Source organism: Magnolia sinica, chromosome 2, assembly GCF_029962835.1.
Source record: "Magnolia sinica isolate HGM2019 chromosome 2, MsV1, whole genome shotgun sequence".
Taxonomy (NCBI): domain Eukaryota; kingdom Viridiplantae; phylum Streptophyta; class Magnoliopsida; order Magnoliales; family Magnoliaceae; genus Magnolia; species Magnolia sinica.
In genome coordinates this window covers 119,081,912-119,099,190 of record NC_080574.1, presented here as the reverse complement: position 1 = coordinate 119,099,190, position 17,279 = coordinate 119,081,912, and the positions used below count along the sequence as shown (strand labels likewise).

Genomic DNA, 17,279 nt, shown 5'->3' with positions numbered 1-17,279 from the left:
CACCAGAGATTAGGGTCTACTTCATTTTTGGGCCCATATGTTAAAATGAGATGGCAAAGGGGATGGATGGAGTGGATATAAAACAAATACATTACAGTGGACCACGCAATACCCAACATATCAAAGCGCAATGAGAAACAAGAGGGATAGTGGTGGTCACGATCAATTTTTGCTAAAACACAACAAACCTCTCATTCACTTCTCCATTGCATCATTGGTTGTTTCTTTAACTTCGTTCTAGAAGATTAAAAGTATTTCTCTTCGACAAGCATTACCATCTCTCTTTGAAGAATGTCTTGATTTTATTGACATTTTCAAACGGGAGACAAGGGCAAATGTGTCAAATTAACATATTTCATACATTTCAGATTTTTGTTATTAAACGGGTTGTTTCAAATTTAGTACTTAATTTTCAGTCTTCAGCGATAATTATCAAACATGGTTTTTGACTTTAGATCCCAGATTCAGGCTTTAGATTTCATATTCAGTCTTTAGATTTTAGATTTAACAAACTGGGCCTAGGTATCATGTCATCGGAATTTTTGGTACATTTTGAAATCTATTACATATGTGGGTCCCACATTGGTGCATGCGTTTTATCCAAATGTTCCATCCATGTGTACCCTTTACATGTGACATTCAAGTTGCATCTGTGTATGGGTGACCAATATCAGTTGTGGAATCTAGTCCACTGATTGCAATGCCGGCCTACCAAACTCAAGTTTCACTTAACGCTAAAGGAAGAATTTGATCCCAAACATAAGATTGGACAGTCAAAATACCATGGTATTCACAAACAATTATTGTATAATAACAATGCTAATTACATCTAATGCAATTACATGCCATTTAACCTGTGAACCAAACAGGCCCAAAAATGGTCAACCACCAAAACGCAACATGATATTCTTTTGGAAAAATTAACCGACACAAGTGGATACTGGCTTGCTTTTGCAGGGGAAATTCCTTCCACAGAAGTCGCATCCAACCAGGCTGTGGGTGGGTTTCAAGATAAATACGTTGCATGTGATTCTGGGCCATAAAGCAACAAAAATTAAAAGTCGGATGACAATGTATTTAACCTAACTTCAGCTGCTTTTTTTTTTCCAATGGTCTAAATCATCGGATCATGGACCCCACTTGTAAAAGATGAAAGCTCTCGTGATCATGGACCCCACTTCTAGAAGATGAAAGCTAGCTCTGTACTTGCAATAGCCAAACGATGATAAATAATTACCGGAAGCCTCTGCTTTGCTGGACATCCAACCCGTTTAAGAGCAGCCCACACAATGAAAATGAGACACCCAAAGCCAATCTCTTCATGTTATTGACCGAACTAATGCAGCCGGTGAATAATCAAATAGGCTTAAAAGGTGATGTTTGTTATTGAAACATGATCTTACAAGAAGCAATTTGAGCACATTATCTTAGACTTAATTTGCAGATTAACATACCGTCTATGCATAAAAAATGGAGCTTGGCTAAATTAAAAATAAGATCAATTAAATCAACACATCTTGGGAAGCCATTGGTTTTTGTACAAGGAACTGTCTCGGTCCTCTGCACCGTACATATTTAAGGAAATCATTTCAATGGACCTATAGTTTTGTATGTGTTGATGAGAAAACCAAGATGGTACTTATATAAAAGGGCCTGTTTGGTTTTCCAAATTATACCGTATTTGGATGTGAAGAAGTAACAAGTACTTATTACATGTAATTGTAATGATTGGTACTACTTCCGTTGACTGTTGCCACATATTTGTTTAATACAAAAAATACGGTGTACTAGAGATAAAATCACTAGCCGTGTGTTTGGTTCAATGGTGTAATAGACATGTCAAATCAAAAAGGATGTTACGGTCTCCACCACCTCACCTCTAAATCGAAAATGATGTTACGTGCCTTGGCGAAGACGACGCAATGAGAGAAATAGCTTTTTAAAGTCTTGTATTGACGGACCACGGAAGCTGCAGTGCTCTTGCGGATCACGCAACTGTACGGTGTCAGGTTCTGCTACCTCGATATCGTCTCTCTGATTAACCGCAGAGAGATGCATTTCAGGCGGCTGCTTTTCAGCGAACTACCTCCATTTCGAACGCTGCTATATTGCGTCCAAATCCGGCTATTTTCAAACGCGCGTCGAAGTAATAATTACTTCTTTACTTCCGATTGACAGTAAGTCGGAAAACCAAACAGACCCATTAATTGGATAAGAACTTAGCACTAATGTAACCATCTCGGATCTATCTTTATCAATCATGCATATGATGGGGCCCATCGATATACTCATCAAAGCAATCCAATCATACGATCTCATCCAATGATCATGTGAGGCCCACCAAATAGAAGTTCTACATATTAGGAAAACTAACTCTCCAGGGTAGCTCGAGACTCATTTACTTTCTTCTCTCCAGCAATCTACACTCCCTCGAGACTCTTGGGAAATGTGGTTAGAGCATTAACATGGTGTGTACCCACAGTCGGTGGAGCATAATAAAAAAATTACACTAGTCAGATGTTATTGAACATCTGGTTTTTTCTTTCAAATCTAGACTGCTCAGTATTTATTTCTAACTATTATATTGTAAATATATAAAATCTGTAATTAATCTTAATTAGATTCTAGATTTTGTAATTAACCTTATACAACTAATTTTGAAATTAGGAGATTGTTAAATGTAGATGACATCTCTTCTATAAGAGGACCTCTCTATTGTATTGAAAGAGGAGATGTTCTCTAATACAAGAGATACAACCTATATTTACTAATTTCCTAATTTTAAGATTAATTACACAAGGCTATTCACAAATCCTAAAATCTAATTAAGATCAATTACAGATTTTACATATTTACGATCTAATATTAACCATCCAATTAATGCCCATTAATTGGATGGTTAGGGTGATTCCAGAGATGCATTCTATTCACAATGGGAGAACTAACATAAAAAATAACTAACTTATGTCATGTTAACTTGGGAATTTATTGCCAAATACATTAGAATCATAGCTTTGGTGACTGCAAAAAAACATACATAGCTCCATTCCGAAGAGGCAATTCATATCGCACATGTGAGATCCGAGCCACTCACCTAGTGGGGACAACCACGACATGCCGTGACCATGAAGTTCAGTTGATCCACTGATCAGGTGGGCCACACACGAGCGATGCACAACTTTGGCACGTGCCAATGAATAGTCCACTTCGGCCTCAATAATGCATGACAAAAACATTATATTCGACGATAGCATCTCCAGTTTTAAAGTTGAGCTTTCGAGTCTGAGCCTGGGCGTAGCCCCTGGCGAACCTAAACAGACCACTTCCTCCCACCACTGGCATCTCCCTCACCTTCGATAGTACGGTGTTCCTCCCGAGCACCGTAATTGTACTCCCGTTGTACTTCCCATCCATGAATGCAAAGTTCATGGCCATCATCAATCCGATCTCCTGCTGCGATACACCGGCGTACAGCCCTTGAGCTCTGCCCAGTAGCTTCGATTTGGGATCAAGGCCCACCGTTAATGGATCGTCGATCACAAAAACTGTACTGAACCCAGTCATCGATTTGTTAGCCGATGGGCCACGGGCTACTTGGACAGTAGTGGGATTAGGACCACTTAGGATGTCATGCCAGTAGAAATGTATGTGGGTCAGTTTCTCCTTACCGAATCCGGTCGCGGGCCGCAGGATGGACGATGATGATCGGTCCGATTTTGCGGCGGCGATGACGACGACGAAGAAGAGGAAGAGGATGGTGGGTGGGAAAGGGGACTTGGAAGGAATTGCCGCCATTTTAATCAAGGGATACTGAAGTGATTTGAGATGGCTGGGTGACATGGTTGGATTGTAGGCATTTATAGCATTGAGAATGGGATTTGAGGTTTGGTATGCCATATGCACTTCTTCACACCTACATCTATTCTTGACCACACATTCAAACCTTTGATCTTGTGTGGACATCCTAGCCGTGCATTGGGTGAGTTCCACTCTGTAGATTACCTGGGTTGTGGATCAGTAAGGTTAGGTTATTGGGTGGATCTCAATCTATGAAAACAATGTACAATTAAGAAGAAAAATTGGACGGTTCACAATTTAATGTTTTTACAACTGGTCTGGTGCAAATGTTGAGTTAGGTGCATGGATTTTTTTGAGAAGCCATTAAACTGTGGGTCCCATGTGATGAACGGATCTGATTTTTACCGTATGATCCATAATGGCATCTGGACTCGTGTGGGACTGCATGTGAGACCAATAAAACAAAAAGTAGCACGAAAACACTAATAATAAGAGTTTTTACCTACTGTACGGATAACTTTTCACGTATCAAAATACCCCTACTTTATCAATCTCACTCGATTATCTCTTTCACCCAAATACACGTCCCAACTCATCTGTATCATACCTATTCCTTCTTTTTATTCATTTTCTTCGTTAAATCTCCGTAAAATTTTCATCTTCTTGTCACATTATATCTTCCATGATCCATTCTACTCAGGCTACCTGGCATTTTTTTTCGAGAGGATGTGGATGCATTGATAAAAGTAAAATCTTGAAGATTTGGAAGATGAAGAGAGAGGTGTTTTAAAGATGAAAAGTGTTTGAAAGATGAGAAGATGGTAAAGAGTTTTAAAAAAAGAGAGGGTTTTAGAAAAGGAAATGAAGAAAGGGTTTAGGAAAGAGGAAGATAAAGGTTTGGGCGTGTGGTGGACCTTAAATACAAGTGTTCTCAAGTATAAATGGGACTCATGATAGGACCCACCCAAAAAAACAAAAAAAGTGCTCGGCGGCACTATCGCACCCCGGGCGGCAATGCCGCCCAGACCTCCAGCGGCTGGCGGCACTAGCGCTGAATCGGAATTAATCGCGAAGTGATGGGAATTGACCGTGAAATGCATGAAATTTACCATGAAGTAAAGGGAATTAACTGCGAAATGTATAGAATTGACTGTGAAGTGAAGGGAATTCGCTGGAATTCACCGCGAAATGCATGAAATTGACCACGAAGTGAAGAAAATTTATCGTGAAATGCATGGAATTGACCATGAAGTGAAGGGAATTCACCACGAAATGCATGGAATTGACCATGAAGTGAAGTGAAATGACCGCGAAATGCATGTAATTGATCTTGAAGTGAAGGGGATTCGCCGGAATTCATCACAAAATGCATAGAATTGACCACGAAGTCAAGGAAAATCACCGCGAAATGCATGGAATTGACCGTGAAGTGAAGGGGCTTCGCGGTCAATTCCATGCATTTCGCGGTCAATTTCCTTCACTTCACGGTCAATTCCATGCATTTCGCTGTGAATTCCCTTCACTTCACGGTCAATTCCATGCATTTCACGGTCAATTCCCTTCACTTCGCGGTCAATTCCATGCATTTCGCTGTCAATTCCGATGAATTCCCTTCACTTCACAGTCAATTCCATGCATTTCGCGGTCAATTCCCTTTACTTCACAGTCAATTCCATGTATTTCGCGGTGAATTTCCTTTACTCCACGGTCAATTCCATTCATTTCGCAGTCAATTCCCTTTACTTCGCGGTCAATTCCATGCATTTCACGGTCAATTCCCTTCACTTCATAGTCAATTCCATGCATTTCGCAATGAATTCCCTTCACGATCAAATCCATGCTTTTCGCGGTCAATTCCATGCATTTCGCAATGAATTCCCTTCACTTCACGGTCAAATCCATGCTTTTTACGGTCAATTTCCTTCACTTTGCAGTCAATTCCATGCATTTCGCGGTCAATTCCCTTCACTTCGCGGTCAATTCTATACATTTTGCGGTCAATTTCATGCATTTCACGGTCAATTCCATGCACTTCGCAGTCAATTCTATGCATTTTGCGATGAATTCCCTTCACTTCATGGTCAATTCCATGTATTTCGCGATGAATTTCCTTTACTTCATGGTCAATTTCATGCATTTCGCAGTGAATTCCCTTCACTTCACGCTCAATTCCATGCATTTCGCGGTGAATTCCCTTCACTTCACGGTCAATTCAATTCATTTCGTGGTCAATTCCCTTCATTTCGTGGTCAATTCCCTTCACTTCGCGGTCAATTCCATGCATTTCGCGGTCAATTTCGACGAATTTCCTTCACTTCACGGTCAATTCCATGCATTTCGCGGTGAATTCCCTTCGCTTCATGGTCAATTCGATGCATTTCGCGGTGAATTCCTTTCACTTCACGGTCAATTCCATGCATTTCGCGGTGAATTTCCTTCACTTCACGGTCAATTCTATGCATTTCGCGGTGAATTCCCTCACTTCACGGTCAATTCTATGCATTTTGCGGTCAATTCCCTTCACTTCATGGTCAATTCCATGCATTTCGCGGTGAATTCCATGCATTTCACGGTGAATTCCATGCACTTTGCGGTCAATTCCATGCACTTCGCAATGAATTCCCTTCACTTCACAGTCAATTCCATGCATTTCGCGGTTAATTCCCTTCACTTTGCGGTCAATTCGAGTGAATTCCCTTCACTTCGCGGTCAATTCCATGCATTTCGAGGTCAATTCCTTTCACTTCGCGGTCAATTCTATGCATTTCGCGATGAATTTCATGCATTTCTCGGTCAATTCCATGCAGTTCGTGGTCAATTCCATGCATTTTGTGATGAATTCCCTTCACTTCATGGTCAATTCTATGCATTTCACGGTGAATTCCCTTCACTTCACGCTCAATTCTATGCATTTCGCGGTGAATTCCCTTCACTTCACGGTCAATTCCATTCATTTCGTGGTCAATTCACTTCACTTTGCAGTCAATTCCATGCATTTCGCGGTCAATTCCGGCGAATTTCCTTCACTTCACAGTCAATTCCATGCATTTCACAGTGAATTCCCTTCACTTCATGGTCAATTCCATGCATCTCGCGGTGAATTCCTTTCACTTCACGGTCAATTCCATGCATTTTGTGGTGAATTTCCTTCACTTCACGGTCAATTCCATGCATTTCGCGGTGAATTCCCTTCACTTCACGGTCAATTCTATGCATTTCACGGTCAATTCCCTTCATTTTACAGTTAATTCCATTCATTTCATGGTCAATTCCCTTCACTTCACGGTCAATTCCATGCACTTCGTGATTAATTCCATGCATTTCGCGGTGAATTCCCTTCACTTCACAGTCAATTCCATGCATTTCGTGATTAATTCCCTTCACTTCATGGTCAATTCAGGCGAATTCCCTTCACTTCGCGGTCAATTCCATGCATTTCACTGTCAATTCCCTTCACTTCGCTGTCAATTCCATGCGTTTTTCGCATGGAATTGACAGCGAAGTGAAGGGAATTGACCATGAAATGCATGGAATTGACTGTGAAGTGAAGGGAATTTGCTGGAATTGACCACAAAATGCATGGAATTGCTCGTGAAGTGTAGGGAATTGACAGCGAAATAAATGGAATTGACAGCGAAATGAAGGGAATTCACCGTGAAATGCATGGAATTGACCTAGAAGTGAAGGGAATTCACCGCAAAATGCATGGAATTGATCGCAAAGTGAAAGAAATTCACCAACAAATGCATGGAATTAACCGTGAAGTGAAGGGAATTCGCCGGAATTCACCACGAAATGCATGGAATTGATTGTGAAGTGAAGGGAATTGACTGCAAAATGCATGGAATTGACTATGAAGTGAAGGGAATTCGCCAGAATTCACCTCAAAATGCATTGAATTGACCTCGAAGTTAGGGAAATTGACCACGAAGTTAATGAAATTCACCGTGAACTGTATGAAATTGACTGCGAAGTGAATGAAATTGATTGCAAAGTGAATGAAATAGATTCTTAACCATCAACCCGATGGAATCTTGGAAAATAATTAGGTTGGTTGGCTAAAGTAGCTTCTCCTACCCCAAAATCATATATAGTACGTCAAGTGACTCAATCTAATTTAGGAGATATAATTGTTAAATGAATAAAGAAAAAAAATAAAAAGAAAGAAAAATATTTTTATATGCTTGTATATACAGATTTACATAAATATATATTATAGAAAAATGTAGAGGAGAAAAAGTTCTCCTTTAAAAAAAAAAAAAAAAAAAAACTGCCATGGCACTGCCCCCATACCGGCGGCAGGCCACGGCAATCTGGCAGTAATAAATTGGATGGAAAGTAAATGTAACGGTGGGCCTTACGAAATTTTTAACGGTGAAAATTAATTTTCCCACTGCTATTTGTGGTGTGGTTCAGTTGATCTTTGGATTTGAATTTTCTTTTTTAGATAATGCTCTGAAATGATCTCGAAATATGGATGAACGTTGTGGATATAATAAATACACAACTATGGGCCCATGTAACTTTGACCTCTTTTGAACCGTTCGTACAACTTGGAGTTCCAGGAGCGTCAGCGCTCGTCCTCGCACACCAGCCAATCCGCTTCCGGAAGAAACGGCAGAGTATTTTGGTCCGGTGAAAAGTCGCCCGCGTGGTTGGTACGGTAAGTTTAGACGGGCGTCGTAAGGTTACTGGCTTAAAGGTAAGGCGTACAGTAGAAAAAACTCGATGATAAACTGGCCCACCCTCTCTATGAAAAGGCCAAAAAGGAAAGGCTGAATTATTTGATACTCCGGTTGTGTATGACGCTTGATGCGCAGCCACTTATAAATAGTAACGTGGCGTATATTTACTCAAATGAAACTGACTAAATTGTAGAAATCAGTGGCCTTAAGTCAAAATCTCAATATTGAGCAATCTTAGCCTCTGATTCGTGGGCACTTGTTTGTTGAAATAGGCTTATTGGATATTTTTCAGTTTTAACCGTCCAATAAATGTCCACCAATCCATTGGTCAAATTATCCAATAAGTGTAATTTTTGAGTCATGAAACATCCACCCTAGGAACCATGGTTTGGACAGTTTAATTTGAATTACTTGTATTCCAAATACAGTTTCTAATTAATTATCAAGTGGGCGCGTCTCATCTGTCACATTAAGGCAGAGTATCAAAGTGGTTCTGAAAGATATAAAGGCCCATCTAGAAGACAACGTAACATGCGAGACTTATATCATACGCCACCAGAGGACAGCATGCTATTTTAATAAGCGGATTCGCTGGTGTGTCGACGTCACCTAAATCCATGGGCCCCACCATCAGGTACGTGTTATATTCAAACGGTCCGTCCGTTTTTGGGAGATCGTTTTAAAGTTTAAGCATAAAAATAAAATAGATACAAAAATCAAGTGGACCACTCTGCAAAAAGTAATGAGAAATTGAACATCTATCATTGACGCCTTCTTAGATCATAGAAGTTTTGGATCAATTTGATATTTATTTTTTCTCTTTATATATTTTATGTGACCTGTTTGTGTGACCTTATGAACAGATTAGGTGGAGAAAATATTTATAGTGAGCCCTATGAATATTTTAATGTTGGAAATTATTGTCCTTCCTTATAGTTATGATGTGTACTTGGGCTTTAAATATTTTAGACATGATTCATTTTTAGTCGCTTGTCTTAAAATAATCTCGTCAAATGGATGGAAGAGGTATATATAATAAATACACCGTGATGGGTCCTACATAACTCTTTTTTATATTCTTTCAATCATCCGTACAAGGCTCGAGGGATAGTGGGGCACCTCACGCCATGTAAATAAATGATATATTCACGTGAGCAAGTTGTGTGGGTCTATTCATAAGGTATGTGTTATATCCAAACTGTCCATCCATTTGGTGGGCTTGCCTTAAGGCTTTAAACAAAAAATAAGATAGATCTAACTATCAAATAGACCACATTGCAAAAAGCAGTGGACGAACGTTCACCGTTCAAACCCTTTTAAGAGTCACATAAGTTTTGGAACAATATGAAATTTTTTCCTATTCATCCAGGTCTTTGTAACCTCATGAACAGATTGGGTGGAAAATAAACATTATGATAGCTCCTACAAATTTTTTAACGGTGAAAATCATTATCCCACTGTTATTTGTGATGTGGTTCATTTGATCTTTGGATGTGATTCATTTTTTTTTTATAATGATCTAAAATGATCTCAAGAAATGGATGAACAGGTGTGGATATAATAAATACATCGCTTCGGGGCTCTGTAATTTTGATCTCCTTTGACGTATAACTTGCAGGTGTGGATATAATAAATACATCGCTTCGGGGCTCTGTAATTTTGATCTCCTTTGACGTATAACTTGCAGCTCAAGGTGCGTCAGCGCTCGTCTTCGCACGACACGTACTTACATCAGCTATATAGCAGGTGTATGGTACACCAGCCAATCCGCTTCCGGTTGCTGGGCTCTTCTGCATTTACCACGTACGTACATAAAAAAAAGGTTGGTATGCGGAACAACAGCTAATCCGCTTCCACTATTTTATACTCCAGAAGACGCGCCTATCATACACAGATGGAATGCTTGTGCCTCAAGCCAAATCATCATGGCGTCCACTGTAAAAGCTGTACGGGCCAAATTCAAATTGTTTGGCAGTGCTGAAATGGAGTAAATGGGTAAGTGAAAAGTGAGGGCAGACGTGCTTTTGGGAGCGTGGAGTAAAAGGGATTTGGCCTGAGTGGAATCAAAATGTCCTTTTGAAAACGCAAGGGAGAGCTTGGAATAAGGTGTATTTGGATCCCGAATCTGCTAAATTTCTCACCAACGGCTGTTTTTCCTGCGTTGCATATCTCTCTCTCTCTATCCCTGTCCAACAGCCCTCTCCAATGGGGCGCTGCTTTGGTGGATCCCTGGATCCATGGTGATCGATGGATCCATGACTGTGGAGCCACTGTAATGTATGTGCATCCATACCTCTATCTGTTTTGATAGCTCATGTTAAGGTGTACTCCCAAAAATGATATAGATCCAAATCTTAAGTGGACTAAATTATAGGAATCATTAGAGATTGAATACCCACAATTATAAACTTCTTGGAGGCCATTCCAATGTTTATTTGCCAAATAACCCATTGATAAGGTCACAAAGACATGGACAACTATCAGTAGTTTTTTTTTCCTCCTTCACACCCACCTACACCCCCACACTCACAAACCCACTCACACCACATGAGCATTGATCTTTGGTCTCAGGGTTGAAACTCTTGTGAGTCTACCACTAAGTCATGAATGAAGAAATATCAGCTTAATTCCACACTTGAGATCTGTATCTGTTCGGTTTTTTTTATCATGCCCTAAAATGATGGACACCTTGGGCACATACAGCAGAGTGGGCCCCACAGGTAGGGATCCACCAAAGCCACCTCTACTCCAATGAGCCTAGATAGAATAATAGTAGGTAAATGTGGACTGCCCACTATTTTACCTTTTAATAATTTGTTTGCTGGTCAAAAGATATATGTATTCAACATTCATATAGTTCAAATTTGGTGGCCACCTAACATGTATTTAACAATTCGTTTACCCAAAAGATGGGATACTAGCCATAAACAGTGGGGCCCACAGTTGGGACTGTTTAGATTGACTATATGCGTGGAACTTGTGCAATGGGTGTTGGCGTGTACCTAATGTACGATGCACAAGCCACGTATGACGTACGATGCACGAGCAAGGACGCGGGTTTCCTGCGCAAGCCTTGCCAAGGAAATTCCTGATGTTCATGAGAAATCCACCCCGTATATAGGTTTTGCAAGATCGTTTATCACATGAAAGAAAAAGATGAGGTAGATCCAAAACTTAAGTGTGCCACATGAGAGGAAACAGCTGAGATTCAGTGACCACCGTTGAAACATTCATGCAGCTTACAGAAGTTAGGCTAAGAAGTTTTGTATCAGGCTAAGTTTTTAATTTCATTTCATCCCGGTTGGGAAAGACATTATAAAGGGTTTAGATGGCATATAAAAATATAAACATTAAAGTGGAGCTTAGGAAAATTTTAACAGTAGGAAACTCTTTTCCCAGTTTTCCCTCTGGTATGGCCCACTTGAGTTTTGAATCTGCCTTATTTTTCTATCGCATGTCCTGAAATGATCTCGTGAAATGGATGGACAGAGTGAATTTCTGACAAACATAACGGTGGGCCCACCAAGAATCCCAGCGCAGGAACTTCCTGTTAGGCTTTTCCAGGAAACTCGCGTCCCAGAAGCAAAGGGTTATCTGGGATCTTTTGTGTGGGACGTGGATTGCCTTCAGCCGTTGCAGGGATTCTGCAGTCCTAAGCTCTCAGGGGTCCACTGTGACGTATATGTTATCTCCACTATGTTCATTTACTTCACCAGCTTGTTTCGGCGCATGAGCCCAATCCAACTGATATTTATGTTTTTCACTTCGTCCAGCCTCGAGTCACCTTATGAATAAGTTGGATGGAAAGTAAACATCAAGGTGGCTCCTACAAAGGTTTCAATTAGGATGGCCTAATGTTCTTGTGGCATGGTTGTTATATTGTATTTATTATCAATTAGAATAGAGAAAATAAGAAAATGACATGTGGCATTACAGAGAGTTAGAGAGGTATGAAAATATTTTTCTAAAAGATATGGTATGATTTTTACATAATCATATTTGTAACTAATTCGGCATCGCAAGTAATCAACAAGGTCTTGTGGTCGAGACAAGTAAAAGCTTGGAGTGTAACTAAAATGTTATCGAGAAGGTAAAATGGAGTTCGGTCGAGAGAAGATGAATAGTTGAAACAAAAGCGCACATAGAAAAAGAATTTTGGATGGTGATTCTCCATCTGCTATAACCGACAAATTAAATAGAAAAATGTACCGGGAATAACTGCGGCGGAGGATTATAATTAATAGCATGAAGAATCAGTGAAAATAAAAACACACAATCAAATCAAAACAAATCTAACTTTTATCTCAGTTTATCCTAGGAGGAGCGGTAATCTAGTAGTGATAATTCTTAGTAATAGTTATTAGTTGTAATGTAGGTTTATGCTCATATATTGGACTCGATCATTATCCAATATCAAGCAGTTCTTTCAAGAGACACATTCTTGCAGTCACTCCTAGTGACCGGTTGCAAGTTTTTTCCTTTTGTCTGAATGCACTGCTATAGTAAAAAGTCATTTCTTGTAAAGGCAAAGCGCAACCTACTTTTGGAGGAAGAACTCCACCCTTTGATTATCACCTTATCATTACAAAATTTTGCAAGTACCTGAGTAGCAAACGATCTTCTCAAATTCTGGTCATATACATTTATATCGGACGTATCTACTTATTTCAGCGCTTGGGGGTGAAAGTTGATTAGTTTGAATCGAGCTGCTATATCGATTTTGGCACGCCCACACACACCACACAAGACAGAAAACAAACCGAGTGCAACAATTTTTGGCATGCTTCTACAACTGCGAATGTTGTTGTAGCTAATGAACAATTTGTTGTTGCTCAAGAGGAAGAGTCACAAGTACAATAGGTACTTGAGCAAGTGAATCTACCACCAAATCAAGTACCTATTCCACCACCATCAAACTTAGATGGGGCATTGACATCTTGAGTTGAAGCTCTTGACATTATGTTAGTGGGAATAATTGAAGTTCAAAGAGTAATTCAGCATACCACAGAATTATCACGTTTTCAAGTTAAACAATCACGAGATCAGAAAAAGCCTTTAATAGGTGGATGGTTAGCCATGTTAATAGCATGAACTATATGATGAATATGTTTGCCAAAAGGGCGCATGTTGCACCTCAACAACAAGTCGACACTAGTTTTATTGGGAATTTGACACCAATACACTCAGCATAGCCAGTACCACAAGCTCTCCCTCCACGACGAAATGCACCACCTGTTCATGTCCTTGTTCCAGTGCAGAACATACGAAATTCACCACCACCTGTGGATTTCAGCGTCTTGAGTATGAGAATAGGAATTTAACTGGGGGGGAGGGTAGCATTTGCCCAAGAATCAACTTTATAATGAGGAGCAATATCAGGTTGGTTTGGAACTACCTTCAATAATTGCACAACAAAATTGGGATTGTAATCAAATTATACAACTGGTGTTGGAAGTAGCAAGCCAAGTTCTTGCCTTATCATAATCCTTATCCTGACTGGATTAACCGACAATATTCATTGTAGAAGAATTATTGACCTAACTTTACACTATTAAAGGCTGATACCGATCAATCAACCATAGAACACATAGGTCATTTTACCATACAATGTGGGGAATTGGCTAATAATGATTATTATAAATTCCAATTATTTGGCCATTTAGTAACTGGGGTAGCCTTTACTTGGTATTCTAATATATTGCTAAATTTCATACAAACTTGGCAGGAAATTGAAGAGAAGTTTTATGCCCAGTTCTTTTATAAGGGCAGGAAAATTTCTATGATTAGTCTTGCACGTTTTTAGCAATTGTCAAGAAAATCAGTTGAAAATTATATTGTTTAGTTTAAGAGAAAAAAAGTCGATGTAAGGTAGTTACGATTAGGACAAAATTTGTCTAATTAGCCCAGGATGGTCTAGAGGTTAAGATTTGAAAAAAGTTTATCAAGATAAAATTCGTATATCTTTATTATTTAAATAAAAATGTACCTTAATATGAGGCTCTTCAAAAAAAAATAAAAATACACCAGTTAGGATATACTATTATGATTCTAAGTATGATGTTGCGGTTGCTGAAGTTGTGGCTAAACAACCATTTGTGCACTCAGCATGAATTAAAATAGAGGTAACTACGCAGTCCAATCAAAAAGTTCAACGAACGTACACCTTTGATATTATTCAGGCAGACGAAATCTTTGATATTGTACCAACTGAGAAATTTATCAAAGTTCCTATTAGCCATAAGATACCAATAGTTGAGGAATTGAAGAAAATTAATTACAGTAAATGGCATGGAACTCGATCGCATTCTACTAATAAATGTGTTATTTTAAGGAATGTTATACAAGACAACATTGACCAAGGATTGTTGAAGTTTTTATTTATTTATTTATTTTTTAAAATAAAAAGCGATCCTGATCGATGCTAATCCATTCCAGCCAATAAAGAAATCAATGTGGTTACCATTAATCTTCAGAGGTTGGTTTGGCCACGACAAAAAATTGACATTAGATATAAAAATGATCAGGTTATGGAACATGATACTAGGAAGAGAATTACGAAGTCTGCATATATGGATAAAAAAATTGAAGCATATCTAACGACAATAAACTTTACTTATAAAAGGTTGCACCTGTGTGAGCAATGTGCAAGGCTGATTCGACCAAATAGGTGAGCTTATCGATTGAACTATCAAGAAGAGCCATTGTTTATTCAAAATATTGAAAAAGATAACTCTTTTTACCAACAAATAATTAAATACACTAGCAATCACCCTAAGTCTATTTCAAGACAAAGGATGATTAACCTTGGGCTACTCAAGAGGGCATTTAGAAATGGTTGAATCATCCAGAGTTTCCAACGATCGTATATGGAATGACACGTACTCAAAACGATGTTGTCAAGGCAACAAAAAGCTAAAAGAAGACAATTAACCATTGTATGAGGTGAACCTCCTATGAAGTTTACGCAAATACAATCAGGGTCGATAATTTCAAAACCATAAGAAGAGCAGATATCGGTTAATATGACTAAGCTTTATGTAGAAGTTAAATAAGCCAAGAATGATCGGAATCTTGATAAGGAATGTATGGATATTGAAGGATCAACTGAATACTTCATCGATGAATGCTTTTCAGATGATCTTTTGATTGAAGAATTGCTTAGAAAATAAACCAAATGAAGAAATGGATTTTGAAATCACAAATGAAATTAACAAGCAACCAAATTCGAAAACGCCTGGGGAAGGCAATTTTTGAATTTGGTAATACAATTTGGGTCATTACCACAAGTTGTATTGGATTACAATATGGTACTAACACTACCATTGGGTTTCTAAGCTAAATCGTCTCAACCAAATAAGCTAGAAGGAGATATAAAAGAGTTGGGTCATCCCATAATCATACAATATGGTTTCTTTGACTCTGAGGAAAAAATAAAAAAATGTGTCGATTGTTACGATCAAACCATTGTCCCGTTTTTAAAAGATAATTATTGAAAGACCAACTCTTACCATGACCTAATAGTAGAAACCATTGTATATCTCTATACAGTTGGAAGGATGTCTAGTTACTAAAGTTTGGTCAACAATGGAGTTGTTGTCAACATACTCTAAGCTAGAATGATGGCTAAATTGGGAAAGACTCAAGACGACCTAATTTTGATCGAGGTCAAATGAGCAATTTTGTTGGAGGAGTTAAACAAACATAAGGTGTTTTACCGGTCGAATTAATGGTAGGTACAAAAAAGTGTTGGCCACCTTCTTCGTGGTCGACACTTCGTCAAATTATAATGCTTTACTCGAAAGAGATTGGATTCATTCGTTTATGTGTATTCGGTCATCAATACATCAATTTTTATTTTTATAGAATTAAGATAGAGTAGAATTGATTTTGATCGATAACAAACCATTCTTATTCATGTCCAAAGTAGCTAAGACTTATTTTTATAGAAATGAGATCAGACTAATACGATTTACAGGACGGGATAAGAACGGCAGACCGACTGAGATTGATGTTAGACTCAACCTAGATAATATTATACAAGATGTCACCACAATGATATGATTGAATGAAGAGTTGCCGATGGTTATAATTCCCTTTCGTACAATTACAAGCTGCACGATAGAAGAAATCCCATTACGAGTCGACCTTCGATCAATGTTGATTTCACAGCCAGAGTACGACAACTTGAAGAGAGCCTACAAAAATATGATAATGGGTGCTTTATTAATATAGTTGAAATAACAGTACCTATCAATCAAGTAGTTAGAGATGGTATTGACTTGAAGGGTTTGAAGCAAGCACTAGAGAAATTGGATGATTCTCAAGTTTAGGTTCAAGATCCTTTAGTCGAAGTAAATCAAGATCCTTTAGTCGAAGTAAATTTGAGAACGGAACAACATCCAGAGCCTACTTTTAGTGGATTGTTGGATTCACAAATTCAGGCCACACTCACTAACTTGCTCAAGGAGTTCACCGATTGCTTTGTGTGGAACTACCATGAGTTTCCTAAACTAGACCGAAACGTGGTCAAACACATGTTACCTATAAAAGAAGGCTATCAACTACATAAACAAATGCCTAAGAGGATGACAACTAAAGTAACACAGAAGATAAAGGAAAAAATTGGACGGCTTTTGAAAGCATGTTTCATCAAACCCATTAAATATGCCAATTAAATTTTGAATGTAGTATCGATTATTAAGAAAAACGGTAAACTTTGCATTGATTTCAAAAATTTAAACCAAGTCAATTCAAAAGATGAGTATCCTATGCCCATGGCCGATTAACTAATTGATC

The 17,279-nt window shown here is 38.7% G+C and overlaps 1 protein-coding gene across 1 annotated transcript; it reads right to left on the bottom strand.

Moving 5' to 3' along the window:
- Positions 1-2,947: 2,947 nt before the first annotated feature.
- Positions 2,948-3,845, bottom strand: LOC131237472 (dirigent protein 22-like). The gene is made up of 2 exons (XM_058235257.1): positions 3,202-3,845; positions 2,948-3,097 (listed from the first exon to the last, which is right to left on the bottom strand). The coding sequence occupies exon 1, from the start codon at positions 3,838-3,840 to the stop codon at positions 3,214-3,216; it is 627 nt and encodes a 208-aa protein (XP_058091240.1). The 5' UTR covers positions 3,841-3,845; the 3' UTR covers positions 2,948-3,097; positions 3,202-3,213.
- Between the last annotated feature and the right edge of the window lie 13,434 nt (positions 3,846-17,279).

What these genes read in the sequence shown, in the direction of transcription:
- LOC131237472 (XM_058235257.1), bottom strand. Translation starts at nt 3,840, where the DNA reads ATGTCACCCAGCCATCTCAAATCACTTCAGTATCCCTTGATTAAAATG.